Source organism: Rhinolophus ferrumequinum, chromosome 4, assembly GCF_004115265.2.
Source record: "Rhinolophus ferrumequinum isolate MPI-CBG mRhiFer1 chromosome 4, mRhiFer1_v1.p, whole genome shotgun sequence".
NCBI lineage: Eukaryota > Metazoa > Chordata > Mammalia > Chiroptera > Rhinolophidae > Rhinolophus > Rhinolophus ferrumequinum.
Window position 1 is genome coordinate 68,625,086 of NC_046287.1, and position 26,755 is coordinate 68,651,840.

At 35.1% G+C, this 26,755-nt stretch overlaps 1 protein-coding gene across 2 annotated transcripts; it reads right to left on the minus strand.

Annotated features, from left to right (window-relative positions):
* Positions 1 to 888: 888 nt before the first annotated feature.
* On the minus strand, positions 889 to 26,264 carry ERI1 (exoribonuclease 1). 2 transcript variants are annotated; one of them, XM_033105098.1, is made up of 7 exons: positions 25,031 to 26,264; positions 20,747 to 20,925; positions 17,378 to 17,588; positions 13,933 to 14,016; positions 11,873 to 11,982; positions 9,735 to 9,849; positions 889 to 2,763 (listed from the first exon to the last, which is right to left on the minus strand). In XM_033105098.1, exons 2-7 carry the CDS (start codon positions 20,797 to 20,799, stop codon positions 2,521 to 2,523), a joined length of 816 nt encoding a protein of 271 aa, XP_032960989.1. In that variant the 5' UTR covers positions 20,800 to 20,925; positions 25,031 to 26,264; the 3' UTR covers positions 889 to 2,520. The 2 variants fall into 2 exon arrangements, with proteins under 2 accessions (XP_032960989.1, XP_032960988.1); XM_033105097.1 differs by having other exon boundaries at positions 904 to 2,763; positions 24,878 to 26,264.
* Positions 26,265 to 26,755: the final 491 nt, after the last annotated feature.

The following is a 26,755-nucleotide window of genomic DNA, read 5'->3' on the forward strand; positions in this document are numbered from 1 at the left end:
TATCAAGTATCTCTTCTGACCACAATGGTATGAAATTAGAAATCAGTAATAGGAGGAAAACTTAGAAAGTTCACAAATAAATAGAAATTAAACAACATACTTCTGAGCAACCAATGAATCTAAGAAATCAAAAGGGAACTCAAAAAATATCTTGAAACAAAAATTATATATATATTAGAATATTATTCAGACACAATAAAGAAGGATATCCTACCATTTGCAACAACTTGGATGAACCTGGAGGGCTAAATGAAATAAGCCAGATGGAGAAAAACAAACACTGTAGGGTCACATGTGTGGAAATCAGAAATAAAACAACACACAAAAAGGCCGGTATCATTGAAACAGAGAATAAAATGGGGTTGTCAAGGGCTGGGGAATGGGGAAGTGGGGTGATGTAGGACAAAGGGTACACATTTTCAGTTATAAAAAGGGTAAGTTCTGAGGATCTAATGTACAGCAGAATGACTATGGTTAATTATATGGTACCATATACTTGAAAGTTACTGAGACTGCTCGTAAAGCATTCTCAGCACCAAGAAAAAAAAAACACAAAAAGTTAACTATATAAGTTAATTATTTTGATCTTGGTGATCATTTTACATTGAATAGCAAATCATCACTTTTACACTTTAAAGGTATAAAATTATAGTTGTCAATTATATCTCAATAAAGTCTTTTTAAAAATGAGTTAGATAGCAAAGCATCAGCAGATAAAATATTTGGTTGAGCCAAAGGATATTGAGAGCTTAAAATGTTAAGGATATCAACAAGGAATACAAAATGAGCTTTTTGGTACTTGGCAAAAAGAAAAATGGGTGAAGAAATCAGCACCTTGACTCAAAAACAAACAAAAGAGGAAGGCAACGTAATACTTCTTTGCTATTCCCAGATTTCCCACTTGCAGTTTTAGCTACTGATGAGCAACTCGTAAACTAGTGAGATAAGTACAGCTTTGCTATGGCATGAATGTGGCTATGTGGGAAACACTCACCTACGGAGCATGCCTAGTCGAACTCCTGGAATCCACTTTTCAGTAGTGATTTGCTATTCTCTACTCCTCTGCCCTGGCACAGTAACTCAATAGGATTTGAAGGCAGTTCTTTAAAACTTTCAGTAATACTTTATGGTACATTATATGGTGCTATTTAGGATTCACAAAAATCTTAGCATATACCCATTTCACCTCAAGAATTTACTGTATAAACCTAAAACATCTAGATTTCCTCGTTTTACTATAATCAATATCGGTCTGTCTAAGGGCATCATATACCCTTGTGCTTTCTGTTCTCCACTTATTCTTTATTATGCTGATTCTACAACTACTGCCCAAGAGCAGAATTCATTTTTTTCAAGTAAGAAACCTACAGCACTGTGTATTCTCATACCAAAAAAAATACCTACTTTTCTCCTATGCATCAGGTTTGGAAAACCTCTATAAAACTCATTTGATTATAATATATAAATCATTAAAATAAAGTAGCATCACAATTATTATTAGAAAAGAAAAGAAGCAATGTCAATGAAATTGCCCCATGAAAGCTGTGGGAAATTCAATTCTGAAAATATGCATTTTTAGCTTCTAGATAAAAAGTTTTATTTTCTCAACCCACATAGTGGCCACTCACCATGTAAAATCAGTTTTTAATAATAAAAACATAAGATATTGTAGAAAGCATTATTTAACTTTATTAACCTTATTCATAACATTGAATACAAATGCAAAATAAAGTGGTAATCCTTAATTTTAAGTCTACTTCAAAGCATGGTCTCTAGATTTAAGAATAAGGGCAGATATGTCACAAAGAGGAGGGAAACTAAAAAGCCAAGTCCCAAAACCCCATTAATTTACCTACGCATTATAAAGTTTGAGCTACAGCCCTTGTACTCCTTTACAGGTATTTTCTTCTGACTTTCCATTAATCTCATCTGAATTTTTAACCAGACCCCTATAATCTATTACAAGCCTTCCAATTATGAATTGAAAAGAAACATAGGTAGATTGTTTATGTACCAAGTACTTCATGAAATTCATCACCAGCTGCACTTCACATATAAACTTCAAAAATCAAAAGGACTATAATATTCTTAAAACCCAAAGGCCTATCTTCCAATCTTCATTTTAAGAAAGGATTTGATCTAACAATGTTAATGTAGAAATACACCATATATTTTAACATCAATAAGAGATGACATTCAAAATGAGAGCCAATAAATTTTTGCATTTAAAACCAAATGGAACATATCTTGGACACCTTAAATTATAAAATTCAGTTCTAAGCAGGAACTGTTACTGTGTAACAAATACTGCTCATATCAAAAGTGCTGGTGACAACTAATTCAATATGCCCTCCCCACAGAATCTGTTCACATACATATATGTATCTATAACTGTTAATGAGATTTTAAATGTTTAAGGTGCTTAAATTTTACACCGCAAGACTAATTCAATAAGCATTCATCTGCTACCTTTGTAGCAGTTAGAGTGAATGATTCATGGGCAAAAGGGCAAAAATGCTGTCATTTTCTAGAATGTGGCATTTGTGGAGGTGGAGTGCCCTCTATTGGTAGTGAGGAGGACACACTCATTAGCTGTCCTGCATGCATTTTCTCATTAATTCGGAGTTCACATCCATCCTGAAGCATTCGAACTGCTATTCGGGCAATATTCTTAGAGTCGTCAAGACCACTGTGAGGCCGCCCATCATAATCCATTCCTAGTTTTTCAAGCATGATTGTTAGTTTGGTTTGGCTTCTAGGAACCTAAAACATAAACAGTAAATAATTCTTTAGTATTCTATAAGTCACTGTGAAGTAGCAAAATAGAAACTGAAAATTAATAGTAACAGCTAAATAAAGTTAGGCAAAGGGCAAATACTTCTGATCAACTGAAGCAAATAAATAAACATTCAGAGCTTTAAAAAAAGTGATCTTAAGAGTTTTAGACAAAAATATGTATCAACAGATGGAATCCTCAAGGCATCTGAAAAGTTTGCAGTTTTGTAATTTAACAAATCATTTATGAAAGAAAATGTGTTGTTTTGAACATTTAAATTGAAGCGCTATCATTTTAACCCAAACTAATGCTTTTTTGCATGGTATTTTTCTGTACTGTATTATTTTATCTGAACGACTCTTTTGACAGATACACCAAAAAAAAATTTAGCCTTTCTAGATGACTAAAGATAATGAAGATCAAGAATGAAAGACAATGTGATGTGGTATTTTTCCACCTATTTAACGAATACCCACTCCCTTTTGATAAATATAAAAATCTCACACATTCTCCAAATTTCAATATGCCTTTCCACTTTTGAGAACCACTGTTCTATCTTCAGTATATCCCTATCAGGAAGAAGATTTATTAAGTTTTACATTATGTATCTTGTATAGCTATGTCACCTACATATCTCAGAGCCTCAGCTTCTTCATCTGTACATGAGAATAACAGTTGTACTGTTTACTCATTGGGTTAATGGAAGAATCACAAAGCAAATGATATAAACTCACCATGACAAACATCAATAATTACCCTAAGCTGTAATGCCGCAATGCATTCTGGGCCTTCCACTAAATATCACCTAAAAAATGTGCTTCTGAAAATAACTTTTCCAACATATTGAATAACTTAGGTGAAATAGACTATTTCTAGAAACACACAACTTACCAAAACTGAATCATGAAGAAAACATAAAATCTAAACAGACCTACAATAAGGAAGACTGAATCAGTAATCAAAACCATCCCAACAAAGAAAAGCCCAGGACCAACTGAGTTCATTGGTGAATTCTACAAAATTATACAAAAAATAATAAAGAAGGAGGCAGCTGTGTGGCTCAGTTGGTAAGAGCGCAAGCTCTCAACAACAAGGTTGCCAGTTCAATTCCCGCATGGGATGGTGGGCTGTGCCCCCTGCAACTAAAGACTGAAAATGGCAACTAGACTTGGAGCTGAGCTGCGCCCTCCACAACTAGATTGAGGGACAACAACTTGGAGCTGATGGGCTCTGGAGAAGCACACTGTTCCCCAATATTCCCCAATAAAAAAAAAATTTTTTTTAAATACATTTAAAGAAGAAGTAACACCAATCCTTGTCAAATTCTTGACAAAATAGAATAGGAGGGAACACTTCGTAACTCATTCAATGAGGTCAATATTACCCTGATACTAAAGCCAGACAAAGACACTACAAGGAAATTACAGACCAATAGTCTGTATACTATGCAAAAAAATACTGATGCAAAAATCCTCAACGATACTAGCAAACTGAATTCTGCTGTATGTTAAATGATTTATCCACCATGACCAAGTGGGATTTATTCCTGGAAAGCAAAGATTGTTCAACATATGAAAAATAATCAATGTAACATACCATATTAATATAATGAAGGGAAAAAACAAGTGATCATCTCAATTGATGCAAAGAACACATTGGACAAAACTAAACACACTTTCATGAAAAAATACCCAACGATCTAGGAATAGAAGAAACGAACTTAAAATAATAAAGGCCGCATATGAAAAACCCACAGCATATTCAATGATGGAAGACTGAAAACTTTTCCTCTAAATCAGGAACAAAATAAGGATGCCAACATTTACTACTTCTATTCAAAACAGAAAACCCATGTTCACTGAAGCATTATCCACAACAGCCGAAAGACAGAAGCAACTCAAGTGTCCATCAATAGATGGAGGAATAAACAAAATGTGGTAGATACATACAATGGAATATTATTCAACCTTAAAAAGTAAAGCAATGCTCAAACAATAGAATATTATTTAGCCTCACAAAGGAAGGAAATTCTGACATGTGCTACAATACGTATGAACCCTGAAGATACCATACAAAGTGAAATAAGCCAGTCACAAAGGGACAAATACTGTATGATTCCACTTACATGAGGTACTTAGAGTAGTACAATTTATAGAAACAGAAAGTAGAAGAGTGGTTGCCTGGGGCTGGAGTAAGGGGGACTGGGGAGTTTTTGTTTCATGGTTACAGAGTTTCAGTTTTGGAAGATGAAGTTCTGGAGAGGCACGATAATGTGAATGTACCTGATGACACTGAACAGTACACTTAAAAATGGTTAAATGGGTCAATTTTGTTACATATATTTTACCACAATAAAAGCAATCTCAGAGATAAAGTGAAAAGTCCTGGATAGTGCTAGAAAAATGGTTAACTCTTAAACAGAGGCCAGTTCTCTCACTCAATATTTAAAATCTGAAAACCTGGATAAAGAATACGTAAACCTCATGCTTCCCAGGGCCTATTACAAAAAAAAGTTCTCAGAGAGGTGTCTGACCTGAAAAGTGAATGGTAGAAAAATAGTAGGCCAGATTTTACTGAGTGGCTTGAAGAAGAACTGCCAACAACAGTCTACTTAGCAGACATTTTCATCTCATAAACCAAATGAACAAGTGCTTATTATAAGACCCCAGAGAAAACATTTGACTTCAAGTGACAAGAGTCTTGGATTTTCAAAGGAAACTGAATCTTTGTAAAAATCATATTGCAGAAGGAAATCTTAAATGTTTATGCATTGAACTGAAAGCCATCTGGAAAAACTGTAGAAAACTAGACAGTACTTTTCCTCCCGTTCAACACCAGGATACGACTAGGGGTAGGACCCTTTCTCTGAATCTTCTGCTCAGCCTGAGAATTTGACTTTGAGAAAAGAGCTTTGTAAAGTACAGTCCAACTGCACACTAGAGATGAGATTTACTGATCTGCCTCTAGAGAAGTTATGGATTTCTGCAAAAGAAGAAGGTTCTGTCATTCGTAGGAAAGTAATGAATATTTCACTATCATTTTCAACTTTTTATGTATATAAACAAGTCTTTCTTTGTTTAATAATATGAAGGGCAAGGGCACAAGTTGTCTAATTTCAGTGGAAAATGATCTCCTTGTGAGCTTATCTCAAATTCATCCCAAAATTGAGTGTTTATACAGGAGAAAACAAAAAAGAAAATAAAAACACAGGTTTCACTTAAAGACGTATATTTCATTCTTTATTTTACTTCAAAAATGACATTCTAATGCATATGTAGAACCATAAAAAAATAAACTAATACATTTGCATAATTTTGTACATGCCAAACCTACTTTTAAGTCTTATTAGTCACACAGAAAGAAAACTTTTTTTATTTTCTAAAATCTTGTTTAAAATTGTTTTAGGCTGTACTTTTATTCATATTGTTTCAGCCTACTGATAAAAAAAAAAAATCAAACTCCATTTTAAGTTAAAGCCCGTTATTTAACAGAACTGTATTGTTTGCCTTATAAGTTTTTCACATTTATGAAAAGGAAAGAAAGAATAATTTCAAGTTTAATTATCCATCGCCACCCTCCACTCCCAAAAAAGGTTGGTTAAAAAGTCATTTTTAGTTTTAAAAAGGAGGAAAGAATAGTTTGTACATACCACATACGAAAGACGTTACATTGTTAGCATTGCATATAGTAGAAATTTGTGGTAAGACTTTTAAGTGTACTTGGATAAGACAAATACAAAACAAAACAAAAAAAAGAGGAAATGTTCTAAAGAAGAAAACGTAAGTAGAAAACGTAAGTTTCCTCAATTTATACTAATTGACATTATAGTTGGTATCTATTATGAAGAGGGGAAAACCAGAAGAAAAGAGCAGTCTAAGGAATTGGTCGACATAAACAGATACACAGAAAAATATTCTCTCCTCAAAAGAGCACTGGCAATTGCGTTAACGTATCTACAACTTTCTGATCACTCTAATGTACTGTGAGCTATAGATATTTTTATGCAGACCTTGAAAATTATGGTTTTATTATCCTTAGAATAAATAAGTTATTCCTCTAAGTTAAAGGTTTGAAAAAGACACCCTAATGTAAGAATTCATTACAACTTGGTAGTTGTTGCAAAAAAAAAAGAAACTAAGTATGATCAAGCCCCTTCAAATTTACAAGAAATACAGAGGACAGAGGCACATTTGAAACTATATCACAGGATACAATTAGCAAAATCTAGACTATGGGAAACTACAGAACAAATGGCTCAGTTTCTTTAAAACACATAAAAGGTAAAAGAAAACAAAATACTTATGAAATTTATGATGATTAGATGACATTAGGAATTTTCAAAATTTTAATTTTTTTAGGTGTGATAATGGTATGGTGGTTATATTTTTCTAAAGGAGTTCTTATCTTTTGGAGTTATATAATGAAATGTTTACAACATCAAATGAAATAATGTTTGAGATCTGCTTCAAAAGAATATAGACGAAACAAGGTTGGACGCGAGTTTAACTGATGAAATGGGCAATGAGGGTTCATTGTATCTACACTGGTATGCTTATGATTTTTCATAATTTGTTTTTTAAGAACACATTTTTCATAACATGTTTAAGGAATCACAAAATGAGTAAGATGATAAATCCATAAGAAAGAAATATTTACCAAATATAATCAAAGGACTGATATCCACACTAAGGATCAACAAACCAACTACAAAAGGAAAGACTACCCAATTTTTAAAAAATGGGTAGAAGATTTAAACAGACTTTGCAAAAGAAGAAATCCAAATGGCTAATAATCAGAAAAAGAAGCTCAACCTCATGAGTAATCAGGCAAATGCAAATCAGAACCTCAGTGAGAGGACACCAAACATCTATCAGAATTACAAATATTTTAAATATCTAGTAATACCAGATACGGACAAAGACAGGGAGCAATTGTCAGTTCACACATTCTTTTTGTGAGCGTGCAAACAGATACAACCCCTTTGGAAAACTCTTTTGAATTACCTAATAATGCCAATGATGCACATATCCTGCAAGCCAGCAATTCCACTCAGAGGTTTACACCCTGGAGAAATGAATGCACACGGCCCTAGAAGACACGCACAAGAAGGCTCATAGCACTTCTGTTCACACAGGCCTCACACCAAACACCGCCCCAACGGCAGCCAGAACAGACTAGATAAGCAAACTGGTATATTCATACAATGGAATGCTGCACAGCAATCAAATAAATTAACTTTTATTAATTTATAAAGGTAATAAATTAACAGCTTCATATACAACATGGATAAATCTCAAATATAATGTTGAAAAAAAGCTCAAAATAAACAAAACAGCCAGTATGACATTAATTATATCATGTTTAAAAATAGGCAAAACCTAACTACATGGTGTAAAGATAAACATATAAACATTAAAGCTATAAGGAAAAACAAGGAAATGATTCCCATGAAAAGTATGGATTATGGGAGTTCTGGGAGGAAGGAAGGGGGTTGAGTAAGTGGAAGTTACAAGGGATTTCACTTTAAAACAATCAGTCAAACTCCACTTTTCTATATGCATAGTTAAGAAACATTAAAACCACACACACAAAAACATTTTTAAGAAAAAACACCTTTTCTCATGAATCTACCGTGTTTTCCCGGAAAAAAGACTAGCCGTACAATCAGCTCTAATGCATCTTTTGGAGCAAAAATTAATACCAGACTGGGTCTTATATTATATAGATCTTATATTAATATTATATGATTACACTATATTAATTATAATGTTATATAAATATTATAATATTATATTAGATAAATATTATATTATATAAGACCCGGTCTTAGAGTAAAATAAGACTGGGTATTGTATTATATTGTATTATATTATATTATACCCGGTCTTATAAGACCAGGTCTTGTACTAATTTTTGCTCCAAAAGACACATTAGAGCTGATTGCCCGGCTAGGTCTTATTTTCAGGGAAACACGATACTTCAGGAGGGGCTTCAACAAAATGAAGTTGTAAAGAGAGAAGATGACACAAGATCTAACACATGATAGAGTAGCAAAGGAAATCACCTAGATGATTTTAGAAGAAGCCTGAAGAACAAATAGTTCAGATTAGAACAGGATTAAAGGCTCTAGGAAGGTAGATCCCAAAGGGGGAAAAGGAAAAAAAAAAACCTGACAGACTACCTGAATGTTTTGAGTACAGATACTGAGAAGTGATTTACAGTTTGAATGGAAAGGAATAGGATAAGAAAACAACTAAAGAAGTCTATTGTTTATTTGGGAAAAAGTTGTAAACCTTCTCCATTGTCATAGGAATGTAAACACTGGATAATGACTTGATTATAAAGGTAATAAAACTATATTAGAAAAATGCAGGGAGGGGAAAGACATGCAGGAATGGTGGCTTTATAACAGAGCTAAATTTTCATCTTCTGTTGCAGGAATTTAATAGATATCTCAAACTGAAATTCAAGAAATATATAATTTAGAAATGTTAAGGTCATTATTAGAAGAAATAGCTTTACAAAGTTGAAAATGTTTGCCTCGGGAGAACAGGAGCCAATACTGGTGAGGGCCATGATGGAAGACAGCCAACTGTTACAAACTTTGCAATGTATTTTAAAAATTTACAATACACACAGGAATTTACGTTGATAAAATTAAAATTCAGTGGGGAGCAGTTGTTCCGCAAACAACCCACATATTGAATACCCCTATAGTTCCAAACCTGTTAGTGAAAACTGTATTAATGTACTTAAGCAACAGGATGAATGAGAAAAATAGCTTATCTTTCTAAACTCATATGAACATAACCAATTCGGAATCTGAAAAGTAACAACTAGTCATATGGCCTTTTTCTGTGAAAAGCAGCTTGTAAATCACAACTTAATGTACATACAAAATATAACAATTTATCATCAACAGCATAAGAGTATAATCAATAAAATATAGAAATTTTACCTTGTAAAAGTTTCCATATGACTTTCGAATATTGATCCACTTTTTAGCAAAAGGAGGATATTTGAGCCTGTTTAGCCGGCACTGAATGTTTAGGAACTTACTCATATCCCATGAACTTATAAATCAAAAACAGGAAAAAAAATGGATAAAATAAATGCTATAATATTCTCACAAATGAGTATTTAAGTCATTCTTGTTTTTTATTTACACATATCACCTTTCTTTCTTATATTCACACATAACATCAAGCTTAGACAATAACCTCTCTTCCTCCAAAATAGTAATTCAAAAATAAACTTTAAAAAACAAACAAAGTCTGGTATATTAAATCTTTTCACAAACTAATTCTTATTAGGCTCATCTTGATCATTTTTATGATTCTGATTATCTGGGCAGACCTCTATCTTGTAGAGAATTTTTTCATAACTCTAAAATAACTCTGCTAACTTTCAACATCAGGCTTATCATATAGGAAGCTATTTGAGGGTGTAATGGAAATAAAACAAAAACCAAAAACAAATGAACAAAATACTTGAAAGGGACAAAAGGAGTTGGTATTAAGTAGTCAGAATATAATTTGTTCTTCCAAAGTATGTTTCTACAACACTAATCAACCAAGTAGTTAAGGAAAATATTGACTGTATAATGTGGAAATTGTATTGGTTCATACATGGGGTTTCCTGGGCAGAGGGAGTCAGAATAATAGCAATCAGATTTATAACCTTCAGCAGGAAAAGAAAAAAAGCTCTCAACTCAGCTGCTGTACTGACAACAGGAGTATTTTAAGAAAATTAGAAACAGCCTGTCACCAGGATCCTATTGCTTCTGTGTATTTGTAATATCCTCAGGCAATTGCACCTACCCTGAGCTGCTTGCCTGGGCTATCCAAATTATTTCTGGACGTATCGATTTTGTTTTTGTTAGTGCTCTGCTTACAAAATTGCACAGGTTTTGAATGGCCTGTCCCAAAATGGGAAGATCTTGCAGAATCGCACATACTGTTATGACAGAAACTCCTATATACTTTAGCAGGAACACTGCTCATTCGTGCTGCAATCAGTAAGAGATTTCTAAAGAGGCCCATCAATATTTTCCCAAACTTCTACTTTTAAACACAATTATGATGTGATTCAGTTCAATGCTCTTTTTCCTCTTGTATGTGAGGGTCTCTAACCCCTTTATGTAGGTGACATCGTAGCTTTAGTGCACAGTCCATCCATAGTTTGAAACAGAAATTCATCAGGACTTTCTTCAACCTTAACAGCACTACGGGAGAGGAGCTGCCTTGGTACAATGCCTGTTGTAACCCTCGTTTTGATCTTTCTAATCTTTCTTCTTATTTTTCCATTTCACAATAAGCGTACTTTTTGAACTCAGCACTACAGCAAGCATAATGGAAGACTACAAAGTAGCAAAAGTCCTCGCTCTAAAAGAATTTTAATCTCCTTGCAAACATATATCTTACACACCTGAAGTTTAGATATCAGAATATTTAGTCAGATGCCAACAGGAATGGTACATATCTCAGAAGCTGCAAGATTTTAAGCCAAAACAACACCACCACCACCACCTCCACCACCACCACCACACACATACACACACACAGCAATGTGAATTGTAATGTCTGTACTAAAACATGAGGTGGGCTTTGAATGATAAAGCTGTCAAGGAAGAGGGTCTTCCAGTAGAGAGGAAACCATGAACAAGTACAAAGAGAAAAGGTAAACCATGTGATTCATGGGCCAGCCTAACTAGAGTACAAAAGAATGGCAAGGTGAATTAGGCTACACAGGTAGGGTGAGATTAGATGAAAGAAACTCGAAAGCCAGACTGAAGTTTGGACTTTTCTGAGCAAGAAAGTGTCCTGATAAAAAGTTTTAATAAAGACATTTTAGTTTTACATATTAATATTTATCTTTCTCTAGTCTTCTTATCCTGAATTAGACAATCATCATTGCTTTCGTTCCTCTCTTTGATCCCTCGGATTCAAATTTAACTAGGAACAAGAATATGAAAGGAAATATACTGTCTCCTTTATTTAGTAAGTAATATTTTTGTGGTTATTCTAAAAGTTAAATGAATAAGACATCTTTAATCTTACAAAGTATATAAAAAAGATAATTTTCCTAAATACTTACCCATCTGTTAATATGCAATATTTGTACTTTGTTCCTAATTCCTTCACTTTCATCCAGTCAATTACTTTCTTCAGTACCTGAGGGAAGGTATCAGCTCCGTCTACCTGATCCTGAAGATACAAAAGTAAAATACATAAAAATCTGCCAGACATAAACATTATAGGGTAAGTAACAGTAAGAGAAAGTCTTAGCTATGATTTTTTAAACTTTTCATGATTTCCTTGGCTGAGCTCTATCTAACATTTCATTTTTAAAACAATTAAGAATTATTTATAGCCAAGTATTAGGGACTGCTCTCAAGTGAAGTACATAATCCTCCCAAAATTAAGATTTAAGATCAACCCCAGTGGTTCTCTTTTTGTTGTTTTTTTGCAATTCTATTCTTAATTTTTCCTTATTAGTTGCAGGTATACAAAATAACTACACACACACACACACACACACACATATATGTATTATATATTACATAACATATATATATACATATATATATGTTAAAGTATAGTTGACATTATTATTCAGCTCCAGCTTCAGGTGTACAGTGCAGTGGTCGGTCACCTACACCGTCCATGAAGTGGTCTCCCTAATAAGACAAGTGCCCATCTGACCCCCTACAAACTCTTTACATTATTGATTATATTCCCCAAACTGTCGCTTGTGTCCCCGTGGCAATCCTGTGACTACTAACATGGGCTTTCTAATCTCCTCACCTTCCCCCTCATCCCCACCCCCCTCCCAGCTAGCAACCATCAGTTTTCCCTCTATATCCCTGAGATTATTTGTTTACTTTGCTCATTTATTCAGTTCTTTAGATTCCACATATAAGTGAGATCATGTGATATTTGTCTTTCTCCGTCTGACTTATTTCACTTATGTAGTATGTGGTAGAAAGATGTGAGCTTTGAGATAGGGAGACCACTTTAAAGGGCTATGGCTCAGTGAGAAGAGATTTCCCTTTTCTCCACTCTAGAGAATCTGTGAGCAGCAAGGTTGAGGTCTAAAAAAAGGAGAACCATATCATTGCAAAAAGAGCCAAAGCCCTTTAAAGTGGTCTCCCTAGCTCAAAGCTCACATCTTTCTACTACATACTACATACCACAGCCAGACTCACCTCCCCCTAAAATGTAAATCTGCTCCATCACATCACTTTCATTCATACTTCAAATCCTCCAAACACTCCCCAGGGCTTTCAAGATATAAAGACACACAAAACTCTTCATGATCTGGCTTGCCTTGGCCTACCACTTTAGCTTTATTTGTAATCACTTTCTTACCCACCTGCATGTGAACCATCCTGAACTACTTAGAGTTCTGCCATTCACACCCATTCATGACCATTCTTTTCCACCTATTGACCTATTGTGACTCAGCCCAATTTCACTAACTTGAGGAAGGTTTTCCCAGGACAGCCCTCCATTCCTTCTGTCATAGGAAGCCCTTTTTACAGATGCCTATAATACCTGATGGAACACTGACTTACTTGTCAGCCTTCCTAACCATACTGAGACCACGGTTTATTCTGTGTCCTCCTGAATAAGATTGTTAACTGAGCGGAGGAGACTGACTTGAGCATCTCTGAATCCCTTAGTACCTTGGCAAATAGTATAGTAGGCACTCAAATATTTGTTGAGTGAATGAATGAACTAAGTAAATGAACAAAGAGTCTGCCACATTAGAATACACCCAAAAATCAGGACTTAAAAAAAATTAAGCTATACTATATAGTAAGTCAAATTGTAAACAGATACATTTTAAAACTTTAGCTCCAAGTTCAGCATGGTTAACACTTAACTTTAGTAATGTTCCAAACAAATGAACCTTTAGATTCATCATTACAACTCCTTGAAAGGAAAAGCTGAGAAAAATTTTATCGGAGAAAACTTTATGTAAAGTTTGCTTTCCTATTTCTTAACTACTACAATATGAAAGATCTTTACCAAGCAAGGAAAGTATCACATTAATTTAAATTGTTTACAGCAATAATTTTGTAAAACTATGAAATAAATCCCTAATTTCAAAACTTCTTTCAAACTCCCAAAAAAGGAACATAGAATTATAACCTGAGTAATTCCAGTTAGACTGATGCAGAAATCAGAAAGTTGTGTGTTAATCTCTGGTCTCACATACTGCTGAAATGTATCTTCCTACAAGGGAAGGACAACAAGTTAAAAATATTTTCTATGACTTAGGATATATGACACATGATACATGACAAATTCAGCCACACAAAGTTGTAATCTTATTGGTGCTCACTGCATAGACCTTTCCAGATTTTTAACAATTTAAAGGTAATTCCCTACTCCCAAAGCAATGATTTTTTTTAATTAAAAAATTGTATTGCATAGTTCAAAATTTAAGATAAAGCAAGTATCTGAAAGCAAGGCTTCAAACTGAAGTTTAAACATATTCCTGAGGAGCAAAGTGTTGATAATTTTGTTTGTAATATTTCGAAACTATAAAGCCTATTAATGCAACCACTACTTCCAGATAACAAATACTTTTCAAATAACTTCTTTTGAATACCAGTCTTCAGTTATAATGAATTAGCTCCAGTTTACTGCTCTCTCATTTACTCATGAATAGTCCTTTTTATTAGACTAAGATTCCATTAAACTAAATTCTGAATTGTCAAAATTTGATTATATGGTATTTTGTAGTTTAAAGGGAGACATTACTGTATTTTTTTAAGTAATGTTTAACCTCTTCAAGCTTTCAGGTTTGCCTTCTTATTTTATGCTGACAACTCTGTGAACTCAGAAAGGCCAGTATTGCTATCATCAGGCTCAGACCTCTGTTTTTTTTCTCTAGCCCAATACTGTCTTCCTAAACCAGATCACACTCAGTCACTTGTGAAAAATCAGCAATAATTTCAAAGCCTAAAGATTTATAGGCAGCAACTGTTAATACTAGGTAGATATGGAGAAAAAGACAAAAGAATAGTCTTTGTGGTAGAAGACTTAAAAATTAAGAATTAAAAATAATTGTTCATATTTCCTACAAATAATTCTTTTTACATACTAGTATTAAGCAGATGAATTACAGTTATTAATATATTGTAAAAGAGCAAAAGAACAGCAGAGAACATTGGAACTTTAAAAGTTAGATGCTCTTTACTGACTAGACATATTATAAAAGAGAAAAAAATCTATTTAATTGAATTTCAGAGGTAAATGAAGTCTATATTCTTTTAAGTATTTTGTTCTATAATTTTAAATGAAAAATTTTCAAAACTATGCTCTAAAAAAAGGAAGTTGCCATTACAAGCAGGTGATAAAATGTTATTCATTAAATTTTTTAATACTTTCAACAGAATAATGCTATAGAGAACTATGCATTCATTGATCAAGTATTTAATAATTACATAAATAAATTCCATAGTAAGTCAAAAGGTAATGAAGGTTATCAGACAATAGAGTAGGTGAGAGCGATCAGAAACACTGGATGCAGCGGTGTTTAAGCTACACTGTTAAACAGGTAACCAGTTAGGCTTTATTCAAAAGGTGAGAGCTAAGGAAGGACTGGAAGGAAGGGAGGGAGAATGGGAGAAAGGGAGAGGAAGGAGGGAGGGAGGGCATTAGCAGCAAGACCTCTGGGGGAAAGGAATTGAGAGATAAAGCCCTGGGAAGTGACGAGGTCTGACAATCTGAGTTTACTCTGTCTTGTCTGACAATCTGAAGTAACAAGAGGCCAGATCATATTAGAAATGCAACTTTTACTGAGTTAAACGGGAAGGCGCTGAAGGGTTTTGAGCAGAGGAGAGATATGATCAGCTTGTGTTTTATAAGGATCACTCTGGCTCCTTTGTTGAGAACTGGCTGTAGGGGACAAGGATAGAAATACAGAAAACGGTTAGCTGGTGAATACAGCAAATCCAGACAAGAAATGACAGGTGCTCAGACGAGTCACAGCAGTGCAGTTATGTGGCTGGATTCTGGACATATTTTGAAGGCAGAGTAAATAAGAGTTGCTGTCAGTCTGTACGTGTAGAACAAGTGTCAAGGATGAACTGAGCATTAGGAAGACAGAGCTGCCCTCACTCAAGCTAGGGAAGGATGCAATAAAATACGTAATTCAGGGTAAATTCAATTCAGGACATGTTGAGATGCCTGTTTAGATGCCCAAGTAGAGATAGATGTTAAGTTAGCAGGCTGGCGACAGACGTCCAGGTTGGAGATATGTATTTGAAAGTCATCAGTACTTAGTTTCTAAAAGCTACGGAACTGGATGACAGATGTGATCGTTAAGGGAGAATCTATACGGAGATGAGACCTGGGATTGAACCTGGGGCATCTGATAGTAGGAAGCTGGGAAGAATGCATACATTTTTTGGCACCCTCTGTCTAAATCCTAAACCTGCACCCTCTGTATAATCTTAAACCTAAAAGAGAAAGGGAGGAAACAGATGTACAAATAAATAACTTTTTCAAAGAAATTTGCCATAGAGAAACAAAGAAACATGGTAACTGGAGAGGAAGTGGGATCAAGCGAAGGCTTTTTATGGTGTGAAAATAACATGCGTGAATGTGATGGGAACAATATAGTAGAAGCAATAAATCATTAATATCTAAATGAGGGAGAATTACTAGAGCAATCTCCTTGAGCAAAAGAGAGGAAGTGGAATCTAGTGATTTTATGCCTTTGGAACTATCGTTTTTACTTTTGATTTACTGACCTTTAATTTGCTTTGGACAAGGAAATTATGTAAATAGGCTGATTAAGAATATACCTAAAAGAGGCTGTGAACAACAAACACTAAGGAAAAAACTATGCATTTTGATGCATAAAGCCTTTTTACACTTATTCCCAGTGCGTTGGTGACAACTCGGGATACTACAGAAGTAACTATGGACAGATGAGATCTTATATGTCCTCGTTCAGATTTTAGGAGGCACAGTAATAGTTTGGAGAATTCCTGTTGACTTCCAACTAGCAATGCAATGAAAACAAGCATCTAAAGCATACATGTTATATGGACTAGAAGCAAAAATTATGAGATTTGTTTCCCCCTTAACTTTTCACCAGAAAGATGGCCAGTTCTAAGTTGAAAGGTGATTTCTATAAATTATCATTTTCAGAGATCAGAGCATACATTCATCTATAGCAGTTATTGTCAACCCTGACTGCATATAAAATGAGAATCTTTTTAAAAATGCTGATGCCAGGGGCCCCAGCACAGAACAACTAAATCAGAAACTCTGGGAAGAGGGCCAGGCACCTGTATTTTTTTTTTTTTTACACCCCAGGAGATTCTGACACCCAACCAGAATCTTAGCAAATAGAAAAAAACACTATAATTTTAGCTACCGAAAAAGGAGAGAAGCAGACGCTGAAATTATTTTATTATAGCTTTTCTATTAATCAAGCTGATACAAAGCATACAGCAAGAGCAAAAAGCTCACTTTAGAACTCTAATTCTAGCTGAAACAAATGAGATCCTCTGCCTTACTAGCCAACCCCAGAATAGTTGCTGCTAAAAATAAAATTAAAATATAACAATTCACTTACTATTTCTAAAGTATGAGTATTCAGTAAAACAACAGGAAATTCAATTATTTCATGTATGAATTCAGGTGGGTTACCCTCTTCACAAGTGGCTTCAAAGTCAATAATACAAATGTAGTCATAATAACTGTCAGCACAATTGCTTTCTTTCAACATCAGCTTCTGCTTCTTATAATAGTTTTTCAGCCTCTTCTTTAGTACATCCTTTACTCCTCTAAGGGAAGTAAGAATAAAATTAACTCTTAGGTGAATTTCAGTCAAGGTCTGAATTCTTACCTGCTTGCACTGGGTTGAACATTGACAAGCAAAACATAATTTAGCAAATGTTAACTAAAATAAATGTAAACAAAGCAAGACTCAAAGCTAATTTAGCAAAGAATTAATTAAAATATAATGTTAATACAGCATCAATATTTTCCTTCACAAGTAACTTTTCGTTTTTGTAGTTTGTTACGAGCATCTTCTCCCGTCTATACTGGTACTTCACACCATGAACCTTGTCGGCACACCACCTACACGACGACACTGCCTTAAGTACCAAGATGACATACATGGTACAAAAACTGAAGTTAACACTGAATTATCCGACTGGCCAAATAAAAATTTCAGAGTATGAAAATTCAGGTAAATTGAACATATTGTGCTTTTTTCTTTCTTTTGACTTCCACAGGTTAAACAACTAAAAAAGTCCATATGAATATGAAAACATTATGAGACTGGTACATAAAGTTGAATGTCTGTTAGCTATTTATCTAGGAAAAATCATTTAGAAGATACCTTAAACTCATTTAGAAGATGCCTTCTGTGTCCAGAAAAACATTGCAATATTCAGTAAGTTTTTGATTGTAGACTTCTAATTACCATAAGTAGATATGATTTGGGAGATTTCAGTATTACAGGTATTTTAAAAATACATGTTCCACAAATGGGGGGTTGGGAATTGGTGGTTCTAAATAGAAACAATGGCTGGTAATGGTGGTTACATTCTTCAAATACTATGTATTTCTTCAAAAAAATTAAAAGCAATAGCCAATGCTCAGACTTCCTTCAGAACTTATTTAGCTGAGTCTATAATGGCTTGCAAATACATATGACAGTTAAAAATAAGATCTAAGTTGTAATTAATGTGCAGTGACAAGCAAGGCATTTGTTCACATCACCTATTAGTGACTATTAAAAAATTTGTTTTAACCTTTTGTTTTCCTTTCTAAACTACCACTGAAAATGAATCCTATCCACGCCAATATTAATAATTCATCAGTTTGTTGTTTTAAGACAAAATGTCTTAACATATTTATTTGCTTGAGATTTTCCAAATTACCAAACCTAGCAAGGAAACCCTTTACCTCCTTTCATATTAAGGTATTGAGTGACCTCTGTCATGTGACAGCTTTGGACTACTTTGTCTTAATTTCTTTCCTCTCTCTTTTTTTGGAGAAGCTGTATTTTATTAATGGGTTGCCAATAAACCAAATGGCAACACAAACATATAACCAGTTGCTCCAGAGAGACTTGCATCTTTAACATCTCCCTCGCCCATCCACATCCAAATCCTCACCATGTTTGCCTGTGCGAACTTAGTAAGACATTCAGAATCTGTTTCTCCTTAATTCTCTCTGATATGGCTCTCAGTAGCGTCCTGGACTCTGGCAAATGCCTCCACTCCCACAGCCCTCCTTGTCACTCTGTGCCTTACTTGAGAACGAAGCACTAATGTCAATTCCCTGCTGCAAATGCCTTCAGTGGCTTCCTTCTGCTTACAAAGTAAAACGCAGACTTTAGCACAGGGTTCCTTCACAACTTGGCTATGACTTACCATCCTCGGGTGCTCCCACTCCCCATGGCATGGGGCGTACTGCAGACAAAACATGGTGGCAAGTCATCACCTGAACCTGTAGTATGCTTTCATGGCCTATAACTTTGGTCAGACAACAGCTGACGAAAAAGAAAGCTCATGTAGCAGAAAACATACCCACAGAAATTAGGATTTTTGAGTTCTTACGCCTGAAATACCCTGTCTCCCTTTTCTGTCTGGCACATCCATTCAAATGTCATCCCTGAATTCCTAAGATAGACTCTCTACTGTATTCTCATGCTATACTTGGCCATACCTCCAATATAGCACTGGTTACTCTGTATTGTGATTATTTGTTTGTGTGCTTTCTCAAAAGACCGTGAGTTTTCCAAAGTGGGGAATATATTTATTTTACCTTTATAACTTTAAGGCCTAGTACTGCTTAGAATTCAGTAAGTACTTATTGAATAAAGTATAAACATGCCTCTAGATCACTAGCTCCCCTACAAGTCAGGAGTAAGCGATTGGTCTTCACACCTGGGAAGGACAAATATGTTGCTCAAAAAATCTTCTGTAGGCTATAGGTTGTATCTTCATAATGGAAAGAGTTTGGGGAAATGAAGTAAAATTTTTCTTCACAAATTAAAATGTAGACAGTCTAGGAGAAAAAATATATATATGTGCTCTTTTGAAAAGTAGTGAAGCTCTATTTTAAAGCAAAGAGGAGGAATATTCCTTATAAGAAGGGTTCTGGGGTACCCAGAGATAATAACAATTTTCATCTGTTGTATATAGTCAATTTTTTCTTGATGCCTAGAAGTGCTATTGTCTATCAAAAATCTTCATGTTTTTCTGGATTCCTGAAGTCATTCCTGCCCATGCTCCAAGTCAAAATAAAGTGATTTGCTTTACAAAAAAATTATCAAAAACCTAACTGTGTATATATCTCACTGAAGACACACACGCACACACACACACACACACACACACACACACACACACACAATTGGCTAAGCTGCATTCATTTCTCAGTCAATATACAGTTAAACATAAAGCATACTATTCTGCATTTTTAGAAACAAAAACAGGGGAAAAAAAATACTTCCTGATAGGTGAATGACTTTTTTAAATTACCTGGTTACAAAGAAATCCTCTTCATAAAAACAATACAAATGGACAAAAGAAAATGAAAAATGAAAATATTCAATCTCATTAATAAAATATTATCCAACAATGAAATGAGCAACTAAAAAAAATGTTTAAACATATTTGGTGTAATAAACACTCCTACGCATTGCTGGTAGATTGTCAAAACAGTCATAGGCGTTAACTCAGCGATCCTGGTCTATCTCTAAAAGACTACCAGAAATCATTTCTCAAAGTACACACAAAGATTAATGTACAAGAATGCAAATTACAGTTGTTATTTGAATTGTTAATAATGGTTATTTATTTATAGTAGCATAATTACAGAGTGTTTTTAATTTTTCCAGTGTTTTCAAGATTTTCTAGGATGTACAAGCATGATTTTCGAGCATGTACTACTTTTATAATTTTAAAAAATTATTTTTATTTACCTGGTTTCAAGCTTGAATTCTGAAAGTTTAGCTCTGAGTTCTTCCTTACTCATTCTATTAATGCAACCATTCGTAATAGCAATCTCTTTATAAACTGGGTCACTGAAATCACTGGAATTGGAGGTAATGAACTTAGATCCTTTTGTTTCTTGGCCATCAAATCTACATCGTTGCTTTTTCTACAAAAAACCAAAAACCATATAGTTTATGATTAGTACCAGCATCTTAAAGATTCAAACTCCTGAGGGAAGTTCAATGAAAACTGCCCACTGCAGCTACTGGAGGGAGGGCAGGACAGGAAGAAGAGATACTTGTTTCCACTACCACTGACCCTGCTCTCTTCTGAGTCATGAAGTTCCTTACAGGCAATGAAGCTAAGTTAGAAGAACACTGATGTTGGGAATCAGACCACCTCAGAACAGAGCCCCAGCTGACCATTTACTAGCAGCGTTACCTCAGGTAGTTACTTATTAGTCACTGATGTCTGTTTCCTTATCTATAAAACAAGTGTAATAATTGTCTCAATGGCATTTAGTTTGTGATACTAGTAATGGTAAATAGTATTTAGGCAAGATTATTATAAGGGTTAAATGAGATTATGTATATCAGGCTCCCAATACCATACTCACCGCAGCTATTAATAAATGGCAACTTTACTTATTACCACCACAGACTATAGAACAGACATTTTAAAATTTACAAATGAATTAATTTTTTAAATTAATCTTTACAACATTATGCATGTATAAATCAGTGACTTCCCAAGAATTTTTCACCTGATTGCATTCCACAAAGTTAATAGAAATTGCCCAATGTAAAGTGAAAATGGACTAGAAATCTACTTCAAAACTTCCTAGTACCTAAGACAAAGGAGAAAATGTATTCAGTTTCAAAACACAAAATCGCCAAAAGTTACACATACAACAGTTATTCAGGATAACTAATTACTACATTATAAACCTTTTCTCTTTTCTTGAATCAAAATCTGTGTTAAAAAAAAAAAAAGTGACTCAATTTTAATCACTCTACAGGTAGTCCCAAAATATTAATGTTAAATTTCAAAGATTCATTTGTAAGTCAATTACTTTCTACATGCAATGTAACAAATATCAGGTATGTTCCAGAATTTTCAAAAATACTTTGCTACTTACTATTAATCCATATTAAATCTTGCTAACAGTTATAATTTACCACATTGTCCCCATGTGAACTTTACAGATTTAAAGAGGGATAACCATGAACAGGCCATAATCTTTGTCTTACAATGGATCCTAATGGTTCAGGGACCATTTCTCACTCTAAGTTCTCAATTTAAGGCAACATGCATTTACTGGAAATATAATGCTAGACGCTGTGCTAGAGCACTCAAGAATGACTCACTCCCATTTCCGCTGAGGAAGAGGTCAGCAATTTTAATGTGTTAATTGTCCATAAATTGAAAAATAACTGCACTGAAGTTCTTTTTTGACAAATGTTTAAAAAGCTTTATTACACTGATCTTTGACTAAAACTAAGAAAATAATTAGCTTTCAGTACTATATTAAATTTACGATACCTGGTTACTATATCATTAGAACTTGATTAGAATCAGAATAATTTATTCTTTGTCTTTACATTGCATTTTAAACTTCATGTTCAATCAGGTTAAAATTTAGGTCAACAGTGAGTAATAGTTCGACTACCAAAACAGATGTTTCAGTTAATTTAAGTCAATTTTCTTTTTGGCTAAATCCTCTCTCTGATTCACTTGCTTAATTCGTATCTAAAACTGTAGCTACAAACATTACCCACAAGTAACACTTAGGCCTCTTCTAGATACTTTATAAAGCATGATTTCTATAAAGAAAAATCTGTGTCCTCTCTTAGGTTCCACTTGAGCCCTTTTCCTTCAGTGAAGTTTAGGGCACAGTCAAGATCCAGTACTCAGTGATCAGTGTCTCCTCCCAAATTTCAGGTCTACACTAAGTTTCCAAAGAAGGATGTTCAAGTCACTCCACTAAGGAGCAGAAAGAAAATATTAAAAACCCTACATGGATTATTAATCTACAATAACACAAAATTAGTTTACTAAATAACACATAGATTGACAATGGCATCCTCCCCACTGTCTGCGTCCACCAGTCCGTCACATGTCACACACAGTACTGGCCACATGAGGAAGTAGGGCAGACTCCACAGTATGGAGAAGAATATTCACCTTCACAGTACTGTGACATTTTGCAATTTTCATGTGTCCAGGTAAGTGGTTTTATGGTTTATATTATACCAAATAAGAGAATCTTTACATTAGGGAGAGTGACTACAAAAATCTTTTATACCAAACAGAAGCTTACCAACGATCTCGTGGCAAAGTACTTATTTAAGTGCTGTTGAACTTAAAAAAAAGTTACGTATTTTCTTTTACAAAAAGATAGGTATTCCAAAATTGTTGTCCTTTTCCATGATAAGAAAGGGATTGACAGCTTGATCCTTAGAAGTTTTGGGTCTTTTTTAATGAACATAATGTGTTATTTCAAGGTGAAATAAAGTGTTTTAACAAATAAGTCAGATAGTAACTGCTTATCAAAAGAAATTTTTTTTCTGTGGCAATAACATTTGAAAATAGATGTTTTCGAAATGTTTCCATTATTTTATTGCCAAAAAATTGTTCACTAATTTTAAAAAAAACAAAACCCTCTCCATCTGCTCACTGAAAAAGAAAAAAAACTTAGAAGCAGTATTTAACTTGATTAAAATTATACCAAAGGAAGAGTTCTGATGATATTTGAACTAATTGTTAAAAATATAAAAATGAGACATCTATTAGTTTACAAACACAACTGACATTAGAGATAATGGAAATGTACTTAGCTAAATTCCAACAAAAATCTTGCTTAATTGAGGTTGAAATAAAACTGTATCATCGTTTATGAGCATCCAACAAAAGATTTTTAACAAATATGAGTCACTAAAACCAATTTGGAACACAGTCCCAGGCCTTGTGTCTCCATATTTCAATGTTTTCAGACTCAAATATAATGAAGTATATTCAATCACACTTCTCTTATTCAAAATAAACTTTAAAAACTATTTTTAAACTGACTTAACATGATCTTATTGACAGTATCTCAGATTGAAGAGGGAGATGAGGTGGAAGAGTGCTTCATTAGATGGGACACGGAAGGCCCTTTTCAAAGCAGCATCATAAGGAGAATAAGATAACTATGCAAAAACCCCGAGAAAGCTCTCGCAGGGCAAAAGGAGCATACAGAGGAAAGAGAAAGACTTAATACCATAAAAGAAAGCAAGGAAGCCAGAGGCGCTGGGAGCAAAAGGGAAGAACGGTGTGGGATGCAGTGAGCTACGCAAGTAGGAGCCAGGTCCTGCTGGACAGCAAACTGAAGACTAAGGAGTGCAGCAAAGCAGTCAGATTCGTGTTATTAAAAGACCAATCTAGCTGCTTCGTGGGGAATTGGCTGTAGATGGAAGGAGCAGTAACTAGGAAGCCTCTTGCAAGTACCCACTCTAAGAGGTGCTCAAAATTTGCTTGTTGTTGATAGAAAATGACCAATTTTAGTCTTAGATTATTTACAACCGTCAGCGTTGGTCAAAATAACTATATTCATCAAATGAGTAAATAAGCTCATTTTGCCACTGTAACTAGGATCTACCAGTGAACCGTAAAAATCATTAAGAAAATTAGCCGTATGTCTGTATGAAATAGTGGTAAATGGGCAAAAATCAGGGATGAGGTTACAACAGGCACAATCACCTTTTGTTAAGGCTGGAAGAAGATGGGCTTAATGATCTTAAGTGACAGACCCGGAGCACACTATGCGATGGAAAAACAACAACAGCCCACCAATTACCGATAAGGGTTACACAGAATGGCAATAGCAACAGTGTGCACAGAATGTTCAGATCAGAATTCTCACTCATTACTTACAAAACCACAGTTCACACACTTCTCTTGACTATTTACTTTCATCCAGAAGTTAATTCTGACCAAAGGGGTCTCAATGACAGCCACTCCGAGTAAAGACTCCCAGAGCTTGCGACAGGGAAAGCGACAGGGGCTGGCATCCAAGGACACGCAGGCTGCGGTTTCCGCGAACACCCTAGAAGAAAGGGGCGGGAGGGCAGGCGCCTCACCTCGGGATGCGGATGCTGTCGCTCCTCCGTTGACTCCAACCGCGGCGACTCCTGCAGTGCGGGAGCCACGGCCTCGCCACCTGCCTGTTTGCTCTGCTCATCCTCCATGCCGGGTGCCAAGTAAGAAGAGACCTGCTGGAGCCCGACACTCACCCACTCTCACTCGGCCAAGCCCAAAAGGCTCGCCTTTCTCCGTCGAAAAATTACCGGCTCCCGTTCCCGCGGCGGCGGCCACACAAATCGAGCGGACACCTCCTACTTCCGGGAGCGTGTGGCGTCTGCACGTCGCGCAGGCGCAGTGGGCCGGCGCGCGCGGAGGGCGAGCGCGTCCGCCGACTTGGGCGGGAGGAGGAAGGGAAGGGGAGAGTGCGCGGGGCGGAGGGGGGAGAAATGGGCTTAGCTGACCCTGCGCGGAGGCAGCGCGGGTTCCCATTGAAGTCACTCAAGAATCTGAACGTTGGTTACTAGAGGATACCAAGAGTAAATGATTCCATCAACTTTTCCTGAGAAGAAAAACAACAAGTACCATAGAGGGGAATTTTAATGATAGCAAATAACATTTATGAAATAGTTAACACGTCCTCTTTTGGAAAAGAGGAAATGAGTCTGGACTTAACCGAAAAACTGAACAATGTATGAAACAACTGTTCTCAGACGTTGGACAAACGTCAGTCCAGGACTGTTGTACCTGACAGAAAAGAAACAAGATGAGCCCTGTGTCACCCTGCTTTCTGCCTGGAGGCAATTTCCAGTTTGTGGTGCAGGGAAAGGGAACTCAAACAAAGACCTTGGGTCTCACTGAGAAGACAGGTCTTACTGAGTTAAGAAGACAGGGCTTGGCGTTTAGGGGACTTGAGGAGGCCAAGTTGGTTGGAACTTAGGAGGTGGAATTCATGAAGAAAGAGCTTCAGAAATCTGCAGAGGAGTACCCTGGCATCTTTAGCTGAATAAAAACCAGTGGCTATGTCATGTGAAACCACAAGACCAGGAAAGACCAGTTATTGGGGAGCAGTAGGCCAAACAATTCTCGGAGCTCACACAAGACTAAAAATAATCTGTGTTCCCTTCAGCCAAAACGGAGAGACTGTTGAATATGTATAAATCTCTCTAAAAGACTATGACAAAATCCAGGACTCAACAACATTAAATTCAACAAATCCAGTCAAAAATTAATAGACATGCCAAGGAATAGAAAAATATAGTTGATAGAAACATTTCCAGAAAGGACAAAAATGATGGCATTAACAAATAAGGACTTTAAACACCTATTATAAATACACTCAGTATGCTCAGTATACTTTTAAAGGAAAAGATGATAGAAGAGAACTAAAGAAAAAATTTTTTTTAAGAAGCAAATAAAATTTTTGGAGATGAAAAATATAACATCTGAAATTTTAAAAATCTCTAGATGGGATCATTAGCACATCAAGCACTGCAGGAAAAAAATAATGAATTTGAAGACAGCAATAAAAACAACCCAAAATGTAACACACAGAGAAAATAGACTGGGGGAGGAAATGACATATAGGACAATATAAAAAGGGCTAATTGTAGCCCCAGAAAGGGATGGGGGTAAAGAAAACAATATTTGAAGAAATAATGGACAAAAATGTTCCAAATTTAATGAAACGTATAAATCACAAATCCAAGAAGGTCAAAGAAGCCCATAAATATAAAGGATAAATATAAAGGAAACTATACTAGGCCATATCATAACCACACTGGTGAAAATCAGTGATAAAGAGAAAAATCTTAAAAGCAGCTAGAGAAAAAAAGATACATTATATACAGAGAATAATAAGATTTTCATAGACTTCTCATTAGAAACTATGCAAGCCAAAAGAAAATGAAATGACAACTTTAAAGTGCACAAAAATA

Excerpts from the sequence above, each read along its gene's own strand:
- ERI1 (XM_033105097.1), bottom strand. The coding sequence starts at position 24,985 with ATGGAGGATGAGCAGAGCAAACAGGCAGGTGGCGAGGCCGTGGCTCCC. Across the intron at positions 14,017-17,377 it reads ATACTCATACTTTAGAAATA|GAAGATACATTTCAGCAGTA; the intron begins GTAAGTGAATTG and ends CTTCCCTTGTAG. Across the intron at positions 9,850-11,872 it reads TATTGCATATTAACAGATGG|TTCATGGGATATGAGTAAGT; the intron begins GTAAGTATTTAG and ends TTGATTTATAAG.